This window comes from Macaca mulatta, chromosome 11 (assembly GCF_049350105.2).
Source record: "Macaca mulatta isolate MMU2019108-1 chromosome 11, T2T-MMU8v2.0, whole genome shotgun sequence".
Classification (NCBI taxonomy): Eukaryota; Metazoa; Chordata; class Mammalia; order Primates; family Cercopithecidae; genus Macaca; species Macaca mulatta.
This window is the reverse complement of record NC_133416.1, coordinates 9,767,371-9,788,713: the sequence shown is the minus strand read 5'-3', so window position 1 is coordinate 9,788,713 and position 21,343 is coordinate 9,767,371. Positions and strand designations below refer to the sequence as shown.

At 35.7% G+C, this 21,343-nt stretch overlaps 3 protein-coding genes and 1 long non-coding RNA gene across 4 annotated transcripts in view; 1 reads left to right on the top strand and 3 right to left on the bottom strand.

Annotated features, from left to right (window-relative positions):
- Positions 1-21,343, top strand: part of LOC144332776 (uncharacterized) — a 33,869-nt gene extending 12,526 nt beyond the window's left edge. Inside the window, exon 2 of the long non-coding RNA XR_013400879.1 lies at positions 18,749-21,343. This is a non-coding gene — a long non-coding RNA (uncharacterized LOC144332776). The remainder of the gene's footprint in view (positions 1-18,748) is intronic.
- TAS2R7 (taste 2 receptor member 7) lies at positions 4,159-5,115 on the bottom strand. Its single transcript, NM_001080766.1, has one exon. The coding sequence runs from the start codon at positions 5,113-5,115 to the stop codon at positions 4,159-4,161; it is 957 nt and encodes a 318-aa protein (NP_001074235.1).
- Positions 8,706-9,974, bottom strand: TAS2R8 (taste 2 receptor member 8). Its single transcript, XM_001115454.3, has one exon. The coding sequence runs from the start codon at positions 9,660-9,662 to the stop codon at positions 8,706-8,708; it is 957 nt and encodes a 318-aa protein (XP_001115454.2). The 5' UTR covers positions 9,663-9,974.
- TAS2R9 (taste 2 receptor member 9) lies at positions 11,820-12,754 on the bottom strand. Its single transcript, XM_001115467.5, is given in 2 exon segments — positions 11,820-12,469; positions 12,472-12,754. Coding segments are annotated over 2 exon segments (933 nt in total).

Genomic DNA, 21,343 nt, shown 5'->3' with positions numbered 1-21,343 from the left:
TACTGAGGACTGGTAGGGCAGATCTTGTGAAAAACAAGCGTTAACTTGCCTGAGGTTGAGTTAGTTGAACAGTATCCAGGAATAGTGTGGCTATTCTTCTCTTGCAATGGGGAGGAATCTGCTTCTCGTGGCCCTGAAGTTTCAGGGAATCTGAGAGTTAAATATTTTCAGCTTCATTCACCTAAATATCCTTATCTCTGGTCCGAGGGTTTACTTTTTGGGGTCAGGACCATGATTGTAACATAATTGCTTCAGCAATTACTAACCCTCTCCTATATTATTAAAATAGCCCCCTCTATTAAATCATTTCAATTTGCATGCCCTCACCATATCATCCTATAGAAAAATAAAACCAATGAAAACACTAAAACTTTGCCTTATTTCCAAACTCCATTCTCTATTTTCCTCAGTAACAAAACTTACTAAAAATATTATGTATTCACCCTGTCTGTGTGTTCTCATTTCATTCTCTCCCTAACCTTCCCCGCTGACCTAGCCTCCACTGCCTTTGCTCTTGTTGGAGTCATCAATTTTATCCATGTTGCTAAATCCAATGGCTACTTTGTCAATTTAGTTTTTCTCAGCAGCATTTGAAAAGCTGATATCTCCCTCCTTGTAACACAGTGATGTGAGTTACATTTCTTTATTACATTTCCGTTCCACCACACTCTCTTTGCTTTTTTCTTGTCTTCCTAACAGAAGATAACAAATGAGATGCTTCTCATTTTCTTTTGCTTTTTTTTTTTATCCATCTAACCTCGACAGATTCAAACATCTCAGGGCTCAGATATGGTGTCACTTCCTCATCAGTGATTTATTTTTATTTTTAAAGGTAGTCCCATTTATATGGTGATGACTTTGGAATTTATATCTCTGATGTTCTATCGTTAGTTACAGATTCATATATCCAATTATCTATCTGAGCTCTTCACTTGGTTATTTCATAGATGTGTCAAGCATAACATGTAAAAAACATAATTTTTATTTCTAGTAATTACTCCCAAAATCCTAAATAGCCATATACTGCCAGTTGTTATGTCCTTTGCAGGGGCATGGATGAAGCTGGAAACCACTATTCTCAGCAAACTAACACAAGAACAGAAAACCAAACACCACATGTTCTCACTCATAAGTGGGAGTTGAACAATGAGAACACATGGACACAGGGAGGGAACATCACACACTGGGGCCTGTCAGGAGGTGGGGGACTAGGAGAGAGATCTCATTAGGAGACATACCTAATGTAGATGATGGATTGATGGGTGCAGCACAACACCAAGGCACTTGTATACCTATGTAACAAACCTGCACGTTCTGCGCATGTACCCCAGAACTTAACGTATAATAATAAAAAAAAGTTGTTTTGAATCCTCTTGTCCTTCAATTCCTGCATTTATCTAATCATTCAGCAAGACCTAGCAGCTTTATCCTACATAATATATATAAATCATTCATTAAGAAAATCCCCTAACCCCATTGCCACCATCAGATCTGAACCATCATGATATCTCATAGGGACTGCTTACTGTAATAACTTATCAGCTTCCTAATTGTATTCCCTCACCAAAGTATACAGTATTCTTCCTATAACTAAAGTGAACTTAAATCTATATTTAAGTCAAATTATGTTGCACATAGCTTTAAATTCTTCAGTGTCTTTCCATTGCACTTAAATCCAAATTCCCTCTCACGACCTACAAGGTCTTTTATGATCTTGACCATGATCTCCTGCCATTCACTCCTTGCTCATTACGCTTTGGTCATTCAGACCTTTGTCACATTTTCTCAAACATTTGCTCCTTAAGGTCTTTGTACTTACTTGCTCTGGCATCTTTTGGAGATGTTATTTCTCCGGGATGTTGTATGACTAGATTATATTTGTCATTCAAGTCTCAGCTAAGAGTTCATTTTCTTGGGTTGATCTATCCTGACTATGCCATATACAGGTATCCTTCACCTTCAGTTGTTCTCAATTGCATTAATCATGACTCATAATAATTTCTTTGTTTACTTGATCATTATTTGTCTTCCATAATGCTTTCTATGACTGTACATTTCATGAGAGCATGGATTTTGTCACATTTGATCTGTATTTTCTGCACCCAAGATAGAGTCTAACAGTCAGACATTCAATGTGCTAATGGATATCTTTTTATTAAGCTGGGAACGAAAACAGAAAAAAGGAGTCTTTCTGTGTTTTCTGTAGCCCCTTCACTACACTCACCTAGAGAAAGCCTGAAAACTCTATCCTAAATACTTGGAGTGAAAGACAGTGCAAATATTTCTTTCAACCCTGAGTTATCATCTTTGCATAATTTCTCAGAATTAATATAATCTCAGAAGAAAATATACTTACCTTGGTTACATTACTTTCATCCTAGGTAGACCAGAACGAGAATTATGTACAGTAAGAGGTTACTAACACTGCTACTATTTCTACCTCTGTATCCTTTGCCTGGCTGCTGACCACAGAGAAATTGAATTTTGAGGTGCTATGTTTGCAATTAAATTTCTAGGGTCCACAATATAGAGGCACCAAATGTGGAGCTTTCAAGATTCCAATCAGCCTTCAAGTTTCTTTTGTTTCTATGCCTAAAAAATTAACACAAACTGGGCCTTGGCTCAGTTGGGGTATGGGGAAAGGTATTCTTTGAGACAGTATTACAAAAAAGTAAGCTTTAGCCTATGCATCTAATTTTCTTTTTTTTTTTAATTACACGGTACCCAAAACATCTTTGTAAATTTAGCAGTTAAATCAATGTGTATCTTTTTCACTTTCAGAATCAGAGAGGAAAAATGAACAAATAAAACTAGTATAAAACTAATTTTGATTTTTACCAAATTTATTGATGAGAACATTTATGTCTCTTTATTTGTAAATATTTTCTTTTTTGTACACAAAGTTCCTGGCTACTCTAGGCTGGTTAGTACAGGATTGATCATCCCAAAATATCTTTGCTACAATACAAATGATGTGCTTTTGATGGCATGTCTCAAATGCATATTTCCTTTTGTGGCCTGACATATGGTATTGTCTGGAGAATATTCAATATATGCTTGAAAAGAGAATGTGTTCTCTCTTCCTTTTACAGAGTCTTTCATAAATATCAGATCAGGTTGCTTGATAGTGTTTGTTAATGTATTCTATATTCTTATAGATGTTCTGCTGTTCTACAAATTACTGAAAGAGAATCATTGAACCCTTTTAAAAAAAGATCTCTTATATACAATCCAAACAATGTTTCCCTGGGGTGTAGAGATGATCTACATTGAGGCGCAATATATCCTTTGAGAGTTTTGACATTTTAACATAACCATATATAAGCTTTAGATTGAAGGTCTTATGACAGCATCTTGACGATCATTGCCTGGTGCAGTCCGTGGAAGTATCTCTTTTGTAGATAAATTTTCTTTGATAAATAATTAATAGTTCAATTTAGGCTTCTTATTTGATAAACATTTTTTACATAAAATTTCCCTTTTTACTTATAGATTATCCTTCATTCATTGACCTGCAATGTTCAAATGATCTTTGAACTTACTGTGACAATATATTTATCCATAATATATACCTTCACTGTGATTATAATAAGATTATTCATAGAATTCCACAGCATTTATTAGAACTGTCACTTTATCGAGTCTTTGCCAAAAGTAGAGCTTTGCAGGGTGATCTGAGAAGAACAATCTAACGAAGACTATGAGAAGGAACTTTACTAGTTGCTTTTCATAAAGATGCAAATAACAGCAAGATCCTATTACAGTTGTTTTGAATTAGTCACACAACTTTGCATCTGGAAACAGGGTTTAGAACTATGAAAATGTTCTATCAATAGTTGATATTAGGATATTAATTTCTCTTTGTTCTGAAACATGTTTTAAAAAAGAGCAACTCTAAAGACAGGAAGAGTGAGAGAAGAGAAGAAACAGGGAGACACAGACAGAGTCAGACACAGAGATACAGAGATCCAGCCAGCTGTACAGAAGATTCCCTACATTACAATTAGAGATATACTAATTAATTAATTAGTGTAATTTAATTAAACAGATATACTAATTGATTAATAGAGTCATTAATCCATAAAACATTAATGCAACAACTGAAGTTAATTTAGAAACATCTTATCTTTGTTTGTCCTAGAAAAGCTTAGTTTTTTTTCAGATTTGTTTATGTTGTTGGAATTTTCTTCCTTTTAGAATAGACATTACTGTCCAAAGCACCTTTAGAGATGCACGTCTTAATTTACTGTTCCCCAGTATTAGGATAAATGAATGGCTTGAGGGGTAGATTAGAGCTATGAACTCACCAAAAATCACAGCTAATTCCGTCTCTGGAATAAAGTAGCTGGAGGTGGCGATGAGAAAGGACAAATAGTAGGCAATAAAGAGGAGAAGGAAGGAAATGACAGCTTTCAGGGCTCTCACGTGGGCTTCTGTGCTGGGGTCTCTGCACCCTGTGGCACTGAGCTGCATTCGCCTGATATGTCTCCACAGGGAGAGGATCAAGAGGAAAAATGACATCAGGCACACAGAAAAAGGGAGCAGCGTTACCAGGTTGAGAAATAACTTGGTAGAAGCATGTTGAGCTTTAGTTACTCTGCAACTCCAAGTTAAGTTTGTTTTCCTCTTTGCCTTCACACAACGTCTGAAATCAGCATTCAAATTCTCAGTGGCTGGAAGGTTAATAAACACAGAGAGAACCATGCACCCCAGTAGAATCCAGGAAATCACCCTGTCAATTCTCCACTTCATCCAGAGGAAAAGTGGGTGAAAGAAATTAGCTATCTTGAAGAAATAGTAAATGCTGAGGCAGGTTGCAAACCAGATACTTAAATGGTTGGTTAGTGTCCAGAAGAAGTCAATGATTCTCATTTGTTTACCAGTGGCATAGACATCTGGATACAGCACCAACATAAAACAATCTAATAATATTACACATAATAGACAAATTCTGGAAATGGCCAGACTTGTGAGGATTAAATCAATGGAGGCAATTTTCCTCTTCTTGACCCAGTCCATGCAGTTTACCAATCCAATGAACGCATTCCCTAAGATCCCCACTGAAAACTCTCCAATTGCTAAGAATAGTAAAGTAGTCTGTACTTTATCTGTCATGTTTAAATAGAGAAATACGCAATTAGTTTCTAGTTGACCTGATGGAGTTTGACATCCACACCTGCTTCTTAGATTTTGATGTAGTTTTCAACTCTTTGTTGTAGTCTGTCTTGTGATGGAGACTGGAATGATAAATGAAGACTGGAACTATCTTCATTAAATCCTAATTAGTCTTGACAAACAATGTGGTTGGTGATCCTTGGTCTGGCCACTGTATGCCCATTTACCTACTCAGTAGGTTGTAATTTTCCACATATGGTTAATTTAGGCTGAGCTACTTTACTAAGATGCAAATTCAGTCAATTCCCTTTCATGGTCCTGCATTGTCTTTCTGAGGCTAAGGTGTGTGCATTTTGGATTCGTTAATTTGTGATGTATATTAGTAACCTCAATAGGGTTTCTAGATTTAGCAACTAAAAATTCAGGACACCCAGTTAAACTTGAATTACAGGTAAGAAAATGAATAATTTTTTAGTGTATGTCCCAAATTACTTAAGATCAGGGCTTTCAGGAAGTACTGAAGTTCAAATTTGATTGAGTGCTCCATTCTGGCAACCTAAACATCAAGAATTTGGTAGCAAGTATAAAACTAGCAGAAATGGAAATTTCTTGAAGAATTTTTATTTTCCTGAATGTTAATATTGATAATTAGTCAAGAATCCAAAATTTGGTTCCATAGTGAGAGTTATATATTTTCAGGAAATTTAAAAAGTTAACACTAAATATAGATTATTTGATTCCAAATAAACTTTAGGTCATTATTTTGGCCATTCAGATGAATAGTTATATGGCATAGTGTCTCTTTAATACAACACATTGTCTTATTGACCAAGTGACATTTAATGGTTACTTAACAATGTTATATATAATAAGGTAGAGGACCTATAATAAAAAAAGCTATTGATTATCTTTAAATTTTTCATTTTCTCTTAAAATGTTCTCAAGGAAACAAGGTAATGTCTGTTACCTTGTTTGTGGTGATGATATCATGGGTCTTTGAAATTGTATACATTAAATATATGCAGTTCTTTTTATTGATTATCTTTAAATTTTTCATTTTCTCTTAAAATGTTCTCAAGGAAACAAGGTAATGTCTGTTACCTTGTTTGTGGTGATGATATCATGGGTCTTTGAAATTGTATACATTAAATATATGCAGTTCTTTTTATATCAATTATACTTTTATAAAGATTTAGAAAAATTTAAAAAATGTTCTCAAGGGTAGTTGTATGCATGACAGGGAAGATAGTAAAATTCTGTATTTCATTCTTTCCACATTCCTCTATACAAACTGCATGAGTATCTAGATCCTCAACCCTTCTAGCAGCAGACTGAAGGTTAAACTTTCCACATCTCTAGAGATGTATTCTTAGTTTGAAATAGCTTCTCTACTTTAGAGTTACTGAGAAGTGCTTTACTACATGATGTTTCCATAGACTAGTTTTTGGGTACTCACATCTTCTAGGAACGCATGTCTTCTCTTATCCTTCCTTAAAGGACAAACCTTCATTCCAGAGATGTAGCCCCAATTTTGGACAGTCTGCATGATTATGTCGCCATGTTCACAGAAAACTGGAACATCACCTGTGATAGGATGACCTTGGAAATGATCCCTGACCTAGACTCATCATTTCTGTTTATTTATTTATTTATTTATTTATTTATTTATATTCTTGAGACAGAGTTTCGCTCTTGTTGCTCAGGCTGGAGTGCAATTTCGGCTGACCGCAACCTCTACCTCCCAGGTTCAAGCGATTCTCCTGCCTCAGCCTCCCAAGTAGCTGGTATTACAAGCATGTGCCACCATGCCTGGCTAATTTTGTATCTTTAGTAGAGACGGGGTTTATCCATGTTCGTCAGGCTGGTTTTGAACTCCCGACCTCAGGTGATCTGCCATCCTCAGCCTCCCAGAGTGCTGGGATTACAGGTGTGAGCCACTGTGCTTGGCCTAGACTCATCATTTCTATCCCACAGTGTATCCTGGTAAATGAAGTGCTCACGGGAACTATGATGACATATTTGCCCAAATTATTTTTAGACTTTTGTTTTGTTTGGTTTTGGAAACAAATGTAGATCTTATGCATACCAATGTTGTATAGCATTAAGTTATGTGAATATATAGTTAAGAAAAAAAGTTCTACAAGACAGCATTTTGTCAAAAGCTTACTACTTTGAACCCCAGTCACTGTGGTCACTGGAGATGTTTGAAACATTGGAGAGGCAAGAAACAAAATACGGAAGAAAAAAACTTAAGCCTAATGGGGTAAAACCTTCTCAAAAGTACTAATTCAATAAAACATTTATTTCATCTAAACATTTAGAAAAATATAAAGTTCATCCTAGTATAAAATCTACAGGTATTTTGTAGAAAATAATATTCCATCAAGAGAACATGAATTCTTCCATCTTGTACAATAAAGAGTAACATAAACAGCTAGCATGTTAAAAATACAGTTCATAAATTTATATACTTCGGGCTATAAATATTAGTAATATACAGAGTGAGTTTTGCATAATAATAAGACAATTGATAATTTTCAGGCAAGTAGTATTTTAGTTACAGTAAAAGGAAATTAGTAGATTGAAATGCATCAGAATTAAACATAGAAAGTAATGGGAGTAAAAGCGACAATGTACAGCCATGTTAGAACGTACACAACCTGAGATATGCCAGACCAAAAGTTTCAATAATATTATAGTGAGGATGGATTTCATGTTCACAGAAAAATTAAAAATTTTAGTTACTTATTTTCCTTCTTTTTAAATAAAAATTATTCTGTATTTTTTGTAAACATTTGTTGCTTATTCCAGTGACGGTATGTGCTTATTCCATGGTATATGCTAATTTCTTCCCAATTCATTTCTTTTGTTAAGTCCTGAGTGAAAACCTTTGCAGGGTCTGGCTAGAGAAAAGAACCTGAGTGGGCAGTCTGACTGATATTTGTTATCCCCATTCTTTAATCCAGATTGTGAAGAGGGCTTAGGAACACCCCTTAGTGGGTGGTACTTGAATGGGTTTGATTCCCACCCAGGTGCTCCATGAAAAGCAAGTTGTTTGAGAGGAAATTTAATCTCAAGGAAAATAAATAGCATCAGAACAAGGTTAATCAGAAAATATTATCTAGGAGACCACAGAAAGCATCATTCAGGAAAACCAAAGACCAGAGAAGATCTGAGTTCTTAGTCAATAAGCCAAATGGGAGTGACGCAGCAGAGCCATGAAAGGAGCACAGTTAAGGAGCGGCAATAAAAATGTATGACAGAGAAAAATGAGAAATCAGTTACTGTAGCTCAGGTTGACTTTACCATGAGCCAGAGTAAGATCTAAAAAGATTTTAACCAGGCAATACATGCCTAACATTTGCAGTGAGGAGACAAGAAGAGAACCATGAGCTCTGAAATTCTTCGAGGAAAAGGAGTGTAAAGATGAGCATTTCTGGATTGTAAAGAGATACAAACGATGTGTTCATTAGTTTGCTACTAGATCCTGATAATACTTAAAGATACGCATCTAAAATAAATGAGATAACTAGGGAAAATGAGAATAGACTTATAAGAAAATTATATTTTTTGTTAGTGAATATTTGATTTTAAATTCTATTTATACGACTAAGATTTCCTATCACGCAGGCAATTTTTCTACACGTCAGCATTCTGACAGATGCCTGCCTCAGTTTGTTATTTAAAATAATTAAAATAAGTGAGTGACCCGAGGGATAGAGAATTGCTACAATCTCTCCAAACGCCATAGCTAACTTGTAGTTTGTAATAAGATAGCTAAAGTTCACCAAAAGAGAAGTAATATAGTATAGGAAAAAAAAGAAGATAAGCAAAGTCATAGTTTTAATGGCTCTCACATGAGCTTCTGTGCTTGGGTCTCTACCGCCAGTAGCATAGAGTTTTATTTGCTTGGTATGTCTCCATAAAGATCTTACTAAAAGGAAAAATGACATCAATGACACAATAAATGGGACAATTGCAAGCAAGTTAAAGAGAGTCAAGGGTTCAAAATATGGCATTTTACTCACATGGAACATTTCAGTAACGTTTCTTTTATGTTTGGCAATTGCATGAAACCTATAATCATGACTCATTACTGTTGCTATTATAAGACTGACCAACAAGGAAATGGCAAAACATCCCAGCAGGATCCAGCGAACCACCGTATCAATTTTCCGCTTCAGCCAGAGAAAAAGTGGGTGAGAGGAATTGGCTACCTTGAGAGAATAGAAGACATTAAGGCAGGCAGTAAACCACATATTTAAGTAGTTGGCAAATGTCCAGAAGGTACAAATGACTATCTGTAGTTTACTTTTTGTATAAACGTCCGGGTAAAGTACTATTACAATGCCATTTACAACCATTACACTGATCAAACAAATTCTGGAGATAACTAAATTGGTGAGGATGCAGTCAATTGTGGAGATCTTTTTCTTCTTAATCCAGTCAATCCAGTTGACTAGTCCAATGTATCCATTCCCCAATATTCCTATTATGAATTCTCCAGTTATTAGGATTATAAAGATGTTATCTGCAGGACTGAACATGTTTGTAGAGAGAACAATCTGATGTCAAATATCACCATAGATGAGCTAATTTACAGGTGATCTGTTGAAGCATGATAAATAAATTCTTCGAATCATGCAATAATGTATTCATCTGCTATTATTTTGACTTTGTTATCATTCCAGAAGTGTTCAGCTCTCCCCTGAAATAGGATTGTCTCTACATTCCTGAAGAAGAAACCAACTAATTGCTCCAAATGAGCAGCTTGACTACTTATAGCCTGGAAAAATTATAATTGTTACCCTTTAGTGAGTGATAACTGACATGCTTGGCTGAAATTGCTCTCATGCAAATTCAAAGAGATTTTATATCACGAATTTGCAACAGGCTTCTTCCTGCAGCTCTATATTTGGACCTTCAAACTGAGTTTTGAATAGGGAGTCACAAAAAAAGAGATCAATGTTTGATAAAAATCCAACTGTGTAATTAAAACTTCATTTTCATTATGTAAGTAATAAATAAGCCACAAATCAGTTCTCCCAGACGCAAACAAATTTTCACTTTGGAAGTAATTAGTACAATTAGATTGTAGATAACATTTAGTCAGAGGATAATAATTCTTGTCTTCATTTAAATGGCTAATTAGGGAAGGATATGATACAAATCTAATTATAAATGACATTTATTTTAGGCAGGCACATGGCAATATTTATGAAGAATTTGCTTTCTTTTCGGTTGTTCCTTAGAAGTGAAATATGCCAGGTAAAGATTTGTTATCTTTATTTTCTTTAATGTGAGAAATACCCTTGAAGACAATTCACTTCCTGAAACATTGTCTCTTGTATAATAAGCATTGTAATCTAAAATTAGGGAAATTTAAGTTTTACATTATTCTAGTTCCAATCAACTCCTTTTACAAGATTTGTAATCTCACAATGCATATTATAGTCATATTTCTAGATAGGGCAAACACATAAAAAAGTAACTACTCGGCAGACTGAGGCAGGGCAATCACTTGAACGCGGAGGTGGAGGTTGCAGTGAGCCGAGATGGCGCCACTGCACTCCAGCCTGGGTGATACAGTGAGACTCCGTCTCTAAATAATAATAATAATAATAATAATAATTTTTTTACCTGCCAATATTTCCAAAGAATAGGACTAATTCTACTATTAAATTGAATTTATTTGTTTTGGGGTGAGGGAGAGTACAACTTAGCCCCAAATACATTTAAATGTAGGTAATAAAAAATCACAATACACTAGGGATCTTCTTGTATTTAAATAGTTCTACAATGTGTGCAACACATGCAGGATTTTTCTATTTCTTACACGTGTGTAATGTGTAACAGGAAAGCATAAACTTAATAACTTGAAACCTAGTTATCCATAAAATATTGCTGGAAACAAAATAGAAAATAAAATGATGCAGAGGGAAAAGAACATGTCAGAGATTTCTGAGTTAGAAGGCTAGAGAGAACATTCCAAAAACTATTTGGGAACTGACTTCTAAGATTGCCATCACCAGCTACAGTACTTATGAACAAGCTGACTACTGGCACCCTCAACCTTCTTTCTCAAGGTGGTTCTGCTATACATAACTGTGCCTCCTCCCCTGGTCAAACCTTCATTCTTGAGATCATACTCCTTTTCCCACATCATATATTGTCCTACACAGAACCTCATTAAAGACTGTTTTTCTCCCTTCTTGATCAAGACAAACTCTTCCAGAAATGGAGGGGATAGGGCAGTGAAGATAAGGACCGGTCTTCATTTCAAAGTAGAGAGTTGTTTTGCATGATTGATTTTATAGAAAGGGTTGATGAGTTCTAAAATCTTTTTCCCAAAGCCCATTTGCCTGAATTTCTTCTACTCATTGAATTCAAGGCCTTTGCTAGTATTTGTCAGAAAATAAGTAGAACCTCTTTGCATTTAGTCAATGACATGAAATGATGAAATGTTAGTGTGGGATTTAGAGTCATTTTTTCTGCAATGACAAGGAATAGGTGGTGCAATGATAACATTAGATTACCAATTAAGACAAAAATGTGAAGGAACACAAAACAAATCTTCAGAATCATGATAGACATTAATGACTTCCAATAGCATGTAAGAGAAAATGAATGCAAACAGAAGGGAGAATGCCTGTTGTTGATTTCTTTCTCCTTGTAGTCAGGCTTTACGGGGTTTTTAGGGGACTCTATGGAACAAAAGGCTTTCTTCTCCTAAGGAAACCCTTCACAAATCTTAACATCTTCAGAAAAGCTGCCCTCAACTTGCTGTTTCCCATGATTAGAATGAATGAATGGCTTGATGGGAAAATGACAGTTACTATGTCACCAATCATCAACACTAATTTTCCCTGGGGAATCAGAGTGCTAGAGGTCATAACAAGAAAGACCGGGTAGTACAGAATGAGGAGGAGCAGAAAGATGATCACTGCCTTTACGGCCCTCATGTGGGCCTCTGTGCTGGGGTCTCTGAACCCTGTAGCATGCAGTTGAATCTGCTTGGTGTGTCTAACTAAGGAGAAAAGTAACAAGAAAAATGAGATCAGGCAAAGGATAAAGGGAACCATCGCCCCCAGGTTCAGGGTTAACTGTTTGAAAGCACCTGGAATTGTACTCACTTTGAATGCCCAAGTAATGTTTTCTTCATGACTGACCTTGAAAAGGTGATACCACATACCATTAATTGGAAAGCTAATAATTAAGGAAATAAGAAAGGACCCCAGAAGAATCGCAAGGATGACCTTGTTGATCTTTAGCTTCAGCCAGAAGAAAAATGGGTGGGATATATTGGCTATCTTGAGTAAATAGAAGATACTGAGGCAAGAAGTAAACCAGAGCTTGAATTATTGGCAAATGTCCAGACAGCATCCATAATGCTTTCTAGCACATTAGTGTCATATGTACCTGGAAAGAGCAGTATAAAGAAGCCATCTAATGATATTACACACAGCAAACAGATTCTGGAGATGGCCAAGCTGATCAGGATGATGTCAATCAAGGAAACATCTCTTCTTTTGAGCCAGTCAATACAGTTAACTAGTACAATGAATCCATTTCCCCAAATCCCTATGGTCAGTTCACCAGCAATTAAAATAATATATATTGCCTCTATTGTACTTGGCATACCAGCAGAGACTTCTGATTTTGAATATCACTGATGATGAATTGACTTTCAGCTGACCAGTGAAGAACAATGTCTCGGTATACCACTTAGACCGTGATATAATTGTCTTTCTCTTTCCTTTTTGTTGGCGGATGAAGAAGATAGCCAGTCCTGCTCTGGGCTAGAGCTGCCTACAGACTTCAATGATTGGGGCCAGTAATTTCCTTTGGTGTGGTGCAGTGATGACAGAAGGGCTCTAGGATGCAAATGGGAATGGATCTGGTTTCTTAAATTTGCACAATCTTTCTTATTTTAACCTCTGTATATTTTGGATTTATCAATCAGAGCTGTTGACCAGGAACTTCAAGAGGTATCAATTGCTTGGAAAATACGGCTAGAATTTAATTTGCTGGCCGACTATCCACCCTTGTTAGTATATTGGCATAGCTATCGCTATTACAGATTCTAGGTTTAATGTGTTAGCTTGTGTAGCCAGTTTACTTGCTTGATTGACTAAAGCTTTAAACAAATTGTTATTAACATTAAATGAGGCTTAAATGGCACAACTAGTGGAATGTAGAGGAAAGAATCTAAGGGTTTAGGAAGATAGATAGGAGTATTAAGGTGAATTTATCGTATGGGAACTTCACCTTCTCCCCATTACATGACTTAAGAGAGCCAAAAGGACACTCCATTCACTAGGGCATTGAGAAATACATTATTGAGGTAATTCCCAGTATCCTCAAAAAGCTGTGCAGTGTTGTCTTCTCAACAGAAGGTACAACGAGGGAAATAAACATGAAATTGTAGAGTTGTCAGTAAACGGGACACAGAAAATTCTGGTTTAGATGTTAGGGTTTCTTTTTTTTTGAGACGGAGTCTTGCTCTGTCGCCCAGGCTGGAGTGCAGTGGCCGGATCTCAGCTCACTGCAAGCTCCGCCTCCCGGGTTTACGCCATTCTCCTGCCTCAGCCTCCCGAGTGCCTGGGACTACAGACGCCCGCCACTACAGACGCCCGCCACCTTGCCCGGCTAGTTTTTTGTATTTTTTAGTAGAGACGGGGTTTCACCGTGTTAGCCAGGATGGTCTCGATCTCCTGACCTCGTGATCCGCCCGTCTCGGCCTCCCAAAATGTTGGGATTACAGGCTTGAGCCACCGCGCCCGGCCCTGTTGTTAGGGTTTCTTAGAGTGTTCTTGCTTTGTACCTGAATGTAGCTTCCGTACATAGAAAAAATAGTCAAAATACTGGTCACTTATCTTTAGAATGGAAACAGATCAGTCTGAACTGTGAGGAGGACAAAGCAAGAAACTAAAAAGCCTGAGAGAGATGCAAGACTCTTCAATCTGAACTGAATAATAAGAATACATGCTCTGAATTTTCTTAGCTCTATTTTTTGGCAGCAGATGTATTATGAATATTAGTACGTTAATTATGTACACATTGGAAACACACAGTTTGTTTTATTGGGACATACTGAAACATGTCATTGGACGTAATAGAACATATTTGAAATAATAGAAAAAGGCACACAGCAATACACAGTTTCCAGAAATTTTATTTTGAAACTAATATTAAATTTTAAGGCAATATTAAATATTGCTTATCAAACGAACACAACAATACAAAGTATTTAATGAGATAATGTGTCATATGTTCAGGGTTTTAGACAAAATAAAGAGATAAAAATCTTGCAGATTTTTATGAGAAAGTAAATGGCTATTGTTACTCTATTAAGTGAAATTTGGGGTTTCTTTCATGCCTCTCTGTGAATTTTGTTTCTGAAGAAATATCAGATTACACAACTCAAAAATATGCACTGTGCTTATCATGACCAAAGCCATGAAAGTGGTAATATTCTGAGAAGGACTTCACTAAAGAAATTGATTCGCATCCAACTGACAGACAAGGTTGCACCATGTTTACATCTCAGGGAATGCAGTATTTCATTATTTTGATTAAACTTTTGGAATGATAAAATTTTGAGGAGGGGAATAAAATGGGTTGAAGGTTATTATTTGGAAATGGAAGTACTCTGGGATCAATTTATAATGTCCAGAAAAGATGAAGATGAAAATATATCGTGTTGGTGGGTGATTAATAACTGGCATTTTAAAATTTCTTGGTAAACCCAGATATAGAATCCAAGTTTGCCTTCTGAGTCATGGTCTTTTCGCCTGCATCCCTTCTTTTCTTTAGCTGTGTGGAATACTGATCAATTTAAGGAAGTTATTATGCCTATATTCAAATGTAAATGCAAATATGCTATAGTATATGACCAGAGTTACCTAAGGGCCCATACTTACTAAAATGCCACCCTTTTATCTTTTCTTGCTATAAATTAAACCCAAATGATCTCAATTTATTTGACACCATTGAATGTGTGTGTGTGTGTGTGTGTGTCTGTGTGTGTGTATTTATGTGTTGTTTGCCTTTTGGATTTAATCTTAGCATTGAGAAGTTAAAGAGGGATCCTAGCTGACAGACTTTAACATGTCTTTCCATTGCAGAAACACTTTAATCTAGAATGTTAGTTTATTGATTATTTCTGTCTCCACTAGAAAACAAATGAAATACTGGGAAACTTATGACATCATTTTCTGTATGTCTTTCCATGAGAAGTGAGCAAACACAAACCTACTTAGGCAGATGTTTCTTAAATTTCATTTTCTTTCCTTTGTTGAAATACTGTTTACCATTCTTTAGAACCTTACATTTTTTACAAGCATTTGTCCTCGAATTACTCCACTGGTTATTACTGATCAAGGGAAATGACTATACTCTTCATATTTGTAAATCAAGAACAGAATACTGCTGTACTGTCCTATTTTCTGACAACTTATATTTTGAATAGTTGCTGACTTTAACTCCCACCCCATTCTAAACTCTTCACTGTATCCATTGGGATCCCTAGTAAACCATTAGCAGAAGTCTTATATTCTCATTCATTTCTCTAACAGTTCACTTTATCTTCTTCATTTGAACTCGAGGTTCTGGAACTTTTTTGTTAAATGGACTCCTTTTCCAGTCTGGCACATGCTATAATTTCAGAATAATGTTTTTAAATGCATGAAATAAAAATATTTGAAATTTATAAGGAATCCGTATATATATATGACTTTTTCCTACAGTATGAAATATATTTTTAATATAATATAGGAATTTATGTGCTTTTTAATTGACATAACAAAAATATCTGGCAGAAAGACCAGTGATGAAAGTAAATGATAATAGGTGGCACCTGTAACAACAAAGATTTTTGACTTCCCGAAGTAAAAAAATTACAGATACTGCTGGTATGATATGTGCTTATTACTTACATTCAAGACATAAGAAATACTAGATTGAAGCTAAGGATTAATAAAAATAAGTATATAATTTGGTGCCCCTCCCAGTTTATTCATCACTCATGTCCGTGGATCTTTTTATTTTAATACTCTACAGTTAAATCCTGTGGCAGCTGTTTTCTCTCAGACCCTCATAGAAGTGGGTCTAAAGCTGGGGTGGGTGGGTGTTTTTCTTTCCCTCTCTTGTAACTTCCAAATTATTCTGTTTCCTTTTTTTTTTTTTTTTTTTTTTTTTGAGGCAAAGTTTCACTTTATTGCTTAGGTTGGTCTTGAACTCCTGGCCTGTAGCGATCCTCCTGCCTTGGCCTCCCAAAGTGTTGAGATTACAAGTGTGAGCCACCGTGCCTGGCCAGACTATTCTCCCTCTAATCCCTCATAAGACATACAGCAGTTCGTTATCTCCTGTCATCACTCTATACAAAACATTACCTTTCCTTGTCACAATCATAAGCCAGTCTTCCTTCCTTGATTTTTGCTTTCTACCTGAAATTAAATAGTTAAATATACTAAATTTTACCACCACTCCTTTTGTTAAAGTTCCCCTATCTTTTTGTTGGATGAAATAATCTTCTATTTTAAAAAAATTCATTCAGTAATCTTGTTTGTTGTATTTTTAATTTTTAAAAATTTAATTATTATGGACATATAATAGTTGTACAGATGTTTGGGGGTACATGTGAACCTCATGAAAACAGGGCAATATAAAGACCCATGTTGGGAACAGATGCCTTGAATGAGAAATATGCATGTTTCTTTAAGAAGAGGACAGTCTTAATAGAGAACTATATAAATTCAATAATTCAAGCATAAAACACTTTGTAGCATATTGGGAATAGTCTTGTCTGTTTGAATAAAAATGGCAAAGAAATAGGGTATTTGGGATCCATGGAAGACAAATAATTTATTTGCTAAATAACAAAGTTTGGACAAGGCTTGAAATGTATATAACAGTTAAGAGCTTCAGCTTTGATGCCAGACAGCTGGAGTTGAAGCTCATTCTCAGTTTTATTAGTTGTGTGATTTAGATTGTGCCGAATCTTTTCTTTCTCCAATGTGTAAAACATTGATCATAGTACTATTGATCTCACAGAAATATTATACTTAAAGTCTTGCATTTAAAATACTTAGAATAGTTCTTATCATATACACTCAAAACATTGTAGGTACTATTATTATTGAATTTTTTGGCGTTCCATTCAATAAATCATGATTCTCTTATCTAGTTGTTTTGCTATAGAGCCTTTATAGTCTTAATTACAATTTCCTATCCAGAATATTTGGCCAAATTTCACATTTTATGATTTCCATAGTTTGAATATTTGTATTCTCTTCAAAATTCATGTGGAAATGTAATCCCTAATGCAACAATATTAAGAAGTGGGACCTTTTAGGAGACGATTATGATGGGTTTGTCATTATGATGGGATTTAAAGGCCTGAAGGGAACTAAAGAGGCCTTTTAACCTTTCCCCCCTTCTGTTACGAACAGATACAGCATTCAAGGTTCCATGCTGGAAGCAGTGCCAAGGCCTTCACCAGACACCAAACCTGCCAATGCCTTAGTCTTGGACTTTCTAGCCTTCAGCACTATGATAAAATAAATTTCTGTTATTTATAAATTACCTCATCTCAGATTTTTTTTTATAGCAGCAAAATGGACTAAGACAATGCCAATCACATGAAATCATAAAATATGGCAACATAATAATTATGGTTTAACAATTTATTTTCTATTACTCACTGAAAATGAAAACAAACTTAAATAGACTTAGTTGTTTTTCTCCTTCACATGTAGTTCTTTTTTTTATTCAATATTAATGCCCAGTGCATCTCATAATATTGAGGGACAGGTGACTATTTTGTTTCTGTCTGCAATGGCATAAATAAAATGATTTTAACAGTATTTCAACTTAAACACAATAAGATATTTATATTTGACAACACATCTAAATGTTCAGGTTAAGTAAAAATATTCTCAGATATGTAGGTTTCAGATGTTTACTAAACATAGAACTTCTTTCAACATTTTGGAGGATATATTAACAAAAAACTATAATGGGGTGAGGAGATACTTACATGACGTGTGGAGTAAAATTTATAAGAAATTTTGTAAGGCTTACGATGTCAAAAATTAAAAAAAATTAAGAAAAGAACATCTGTATACTATAGAAATCTTAAAACTCCAGTTGTAGGTACAAGATCAACACATGTGAAACTCTTTAGTGTTTCTACACACCAGGCATCTGAACAGTGAATATAAAAAGTAAATTAAGAAAACAATTCCAAAATAATGAAATAACTAGGAATAAATTTAACCAAAGAAGCAAAATACTTATATACAAAAAATGATGAAACATTGCTGAAAGACATTAAGGAAGACACAAATAAGTAGAAAGACATTCCTTGTTCATGGACAAGATGATCTGATATGGTTAAGATATCAATACTACTCAAAGCAATCTAAAGATTATTAAAATTTCTATCAAAAATTTCTACAGACCTTTTTTTTTTTCAGAAAGAGGAAAATTAATCCTCAAATTCGGGTGAAATTACAAGGGAACCCAAATACCCAGAACAATCTTTAAAAAAGGAGAACAAAGTTGGAAAACTCACACTTAATTTTTTATTTTATATATATATGTATATAATTTTTTTTTTTTCCCCCTGCAGGCCTCGTTAAGGCTTCCCTGAGCCCTGGGCTGGCTTCTGCCATGGCAGATACCAGAAGAAGCAAGCCTTGTCCCTGTTCACAGAAGATTCTAGCCAGATCAGGAGCTGAAGATAGCAAAAGAGGGAGAAGTCTAACCCACAGTCCCAGGCCCTGGTGAGTAAGGTTTGGTGCGAGGAGAAAGTTGATGATACGGAAGGGCGTTCCAGTCCTGCTCCTTTGGAAGTGGAGAATCCGGAGAACCTGGGGGATGCAAGATGGACAGGCTGCTGCTTAAGAGCATCCAGCCTCCTAGAGAAAATTGTTGCTGTCAAGGTGACTGAATGAACTCAACTATGCCTTGTTATTTTAAAACCCACTGTCTGCTTTCTGAACTGATAATCAAGAGTCCATGTGTGTCTTAAAGAACGATTGTTCATTGTAGTAGAACCCATTGGGAGAAGTCTCTTGGCTCATGAACTCCATCTGGCCACAGCTGATTGAATTAGGGGTGGATACCTAACCCAAGTTAAGCCAATCTTATTCTGTGCCCACTGCAATGTAAGATGTAAAATAGGTATTTTTGTCTCCTTGGATCAGTGCTGTATCTTTAGTGTCTAGAATTCTGCCTACTACACAGTAGGGGCTCCATGCATATTTAATGAACAAATGAATGAATAAATCTCTGTGAAGAATTTGGAATTTTGACCTTGGAAACACAGAGAATGGGAGTTGTGGAAACTGAGTCACATTGGCTGCATAAGCTAGAAATAATACCCACTCCTTCCCATATCTGAGGTCCTTGGGGCTATCTCAGTCATGACTGAGTCCTGACTCTTTCTAAAGATGATTGGACTCAACTCTTAACTTTAGGACAGATGGCTCAACATCCTAACTATAAAGCTCCTTCCTCCTTACTGCTTACATTCATTTCTGTTGCAACCAAAAACCTTTAATGACATGCTGAGAAATTTTGCACCTTGACATATCCTGTTCCCCACCCTAGGAGCTTCTCTAGGAGTCATAATCACTCCTGGCTGCACCTTGGGCTGCATCCAGATCTGCCCCACTGCCACCACCCCCAGCTCTGTAGGCTCTGGCTCTTAAGACTACAGGGACCCAGAGGCAGGAAAAAGTGGCATCATGGAATTCCATGTCCTTTAGGGCAAGTGGGAAGTACTATGCCTCTTCTCCTTGCAAGACCCCTCACTACATCCTGTCCTCAGATATGACACTTGGGCCCCTCAGGTCAGATACTCTTAGTTTTTCATCTGCTTTTACTCCATAGACACAAAGGGGAGATACCAAAGAAATGTACAGATTCATTCAAATCCTTATTAAAAATTCTCACAGACTGTGTTTCAGAAACAGAAAAATTTATCCTCAAATCCATATGGAATTACAAGAAACCTTGAATTTCCAAAGCAATCTTAAAAATGGAGAATAAAGTTGGAAGGCTCGCACTTAATATTTTTAAAATTCACTACATTACTTCTCAACTTTTTGGCTAAAGTCAAGTATAAAACTTACTACAAAGCTACAATAATCAAGACTGTTTTATTGGCATAAGGATAGACATATAGACCAATGTAATAGAATCGAGAGTTTTGGAGTAAACCCATGTATCTATGATTAATTGATTTTTGACAAGTGTGTAAAAATTCTTTAGGGCATAGTCTTTTTGACAAGTGACGCTATGACAATTGGATATCCACATGCAAGAGAATGGAGTTGGACCCCAAACTCACAACATATACAAAACTTAGCTCAATATGGATCAATTACCTAAATATGACAACTAAAACTAAATACACCTAGAAGAAAATCTAATGGTAATCTTTATGACCTTGGATTTGGCAATGGATTCTTACATATGACATGAAAAAAGTAAGCCACAAAAAAATACTCAAATTGGATTTCACGCAAAATAAAACTTTTGTTTATCACAAGCCTCTCCAAGAAAGTGAAAAGACAATCTATAGACTGGGGGAAAATATTTGCAGATCATATAGCTGCGGTGACTTTAACAGTTAGAATATGTAAAGAATCTCTACAACCCAACAAAAAATCCAATTTTAAATTGGGCAAAAGATTTATAAATGTCTAATAAGCACATAAAAAGATGCTAAGCATCATTAGTCATTGGGGAAGTGCAAACCAAAACCGCAGTCACGTATTACTTCACATCCACTAGAATGGCTATAGTAAAAATCCTGGAAAATAACAAGGGTGGGCAAGGATGTGGAAAGTGTGGAACTCTCGTACATTCTTGGTGGAAATGTACAATGATAAAGCTACTGTGGAAAACAGTTCAGTGCCTCCACAAGAAGCTAAGCATAGGAATTGCCATATTACCTAGTAATTTCACTCCTAGTATATATTGAAAACAGTAACTCAAATAGATACTTATGTGCCAGCATATATTGCAGCATAATTCACAACAGCCAAAAGGTAGAAATCACCCAAGTGTTTTTCAACTGATGAATACCTAAACAAATTAGGGTGCATACACACAATAAAATATTATTCAGTCACACAAAAGAATGATGGTCAGAGATACATGTTAAGATACTGATGAGCCTTGAAAACTTTCTTAGTAAACTAAACCAGATACAAAA

Excerpts from the sequence above, each read along its gene's own strand:
- TAS2R7 (NM_001080766.1), bottom strand. The coding sequence starts at position 5,115 with ATGACAGATAAAGTACAGACTACTTTACTATTCTTAGCAATTGGAGAG.
- TAS2R8 (XM_001115454.3), bottom strand. The coding sequence starts at position 9,662 with ATGTTCAGTCCTGCAGATAACATCTTTATAATCCTAATAACTGGAGAA.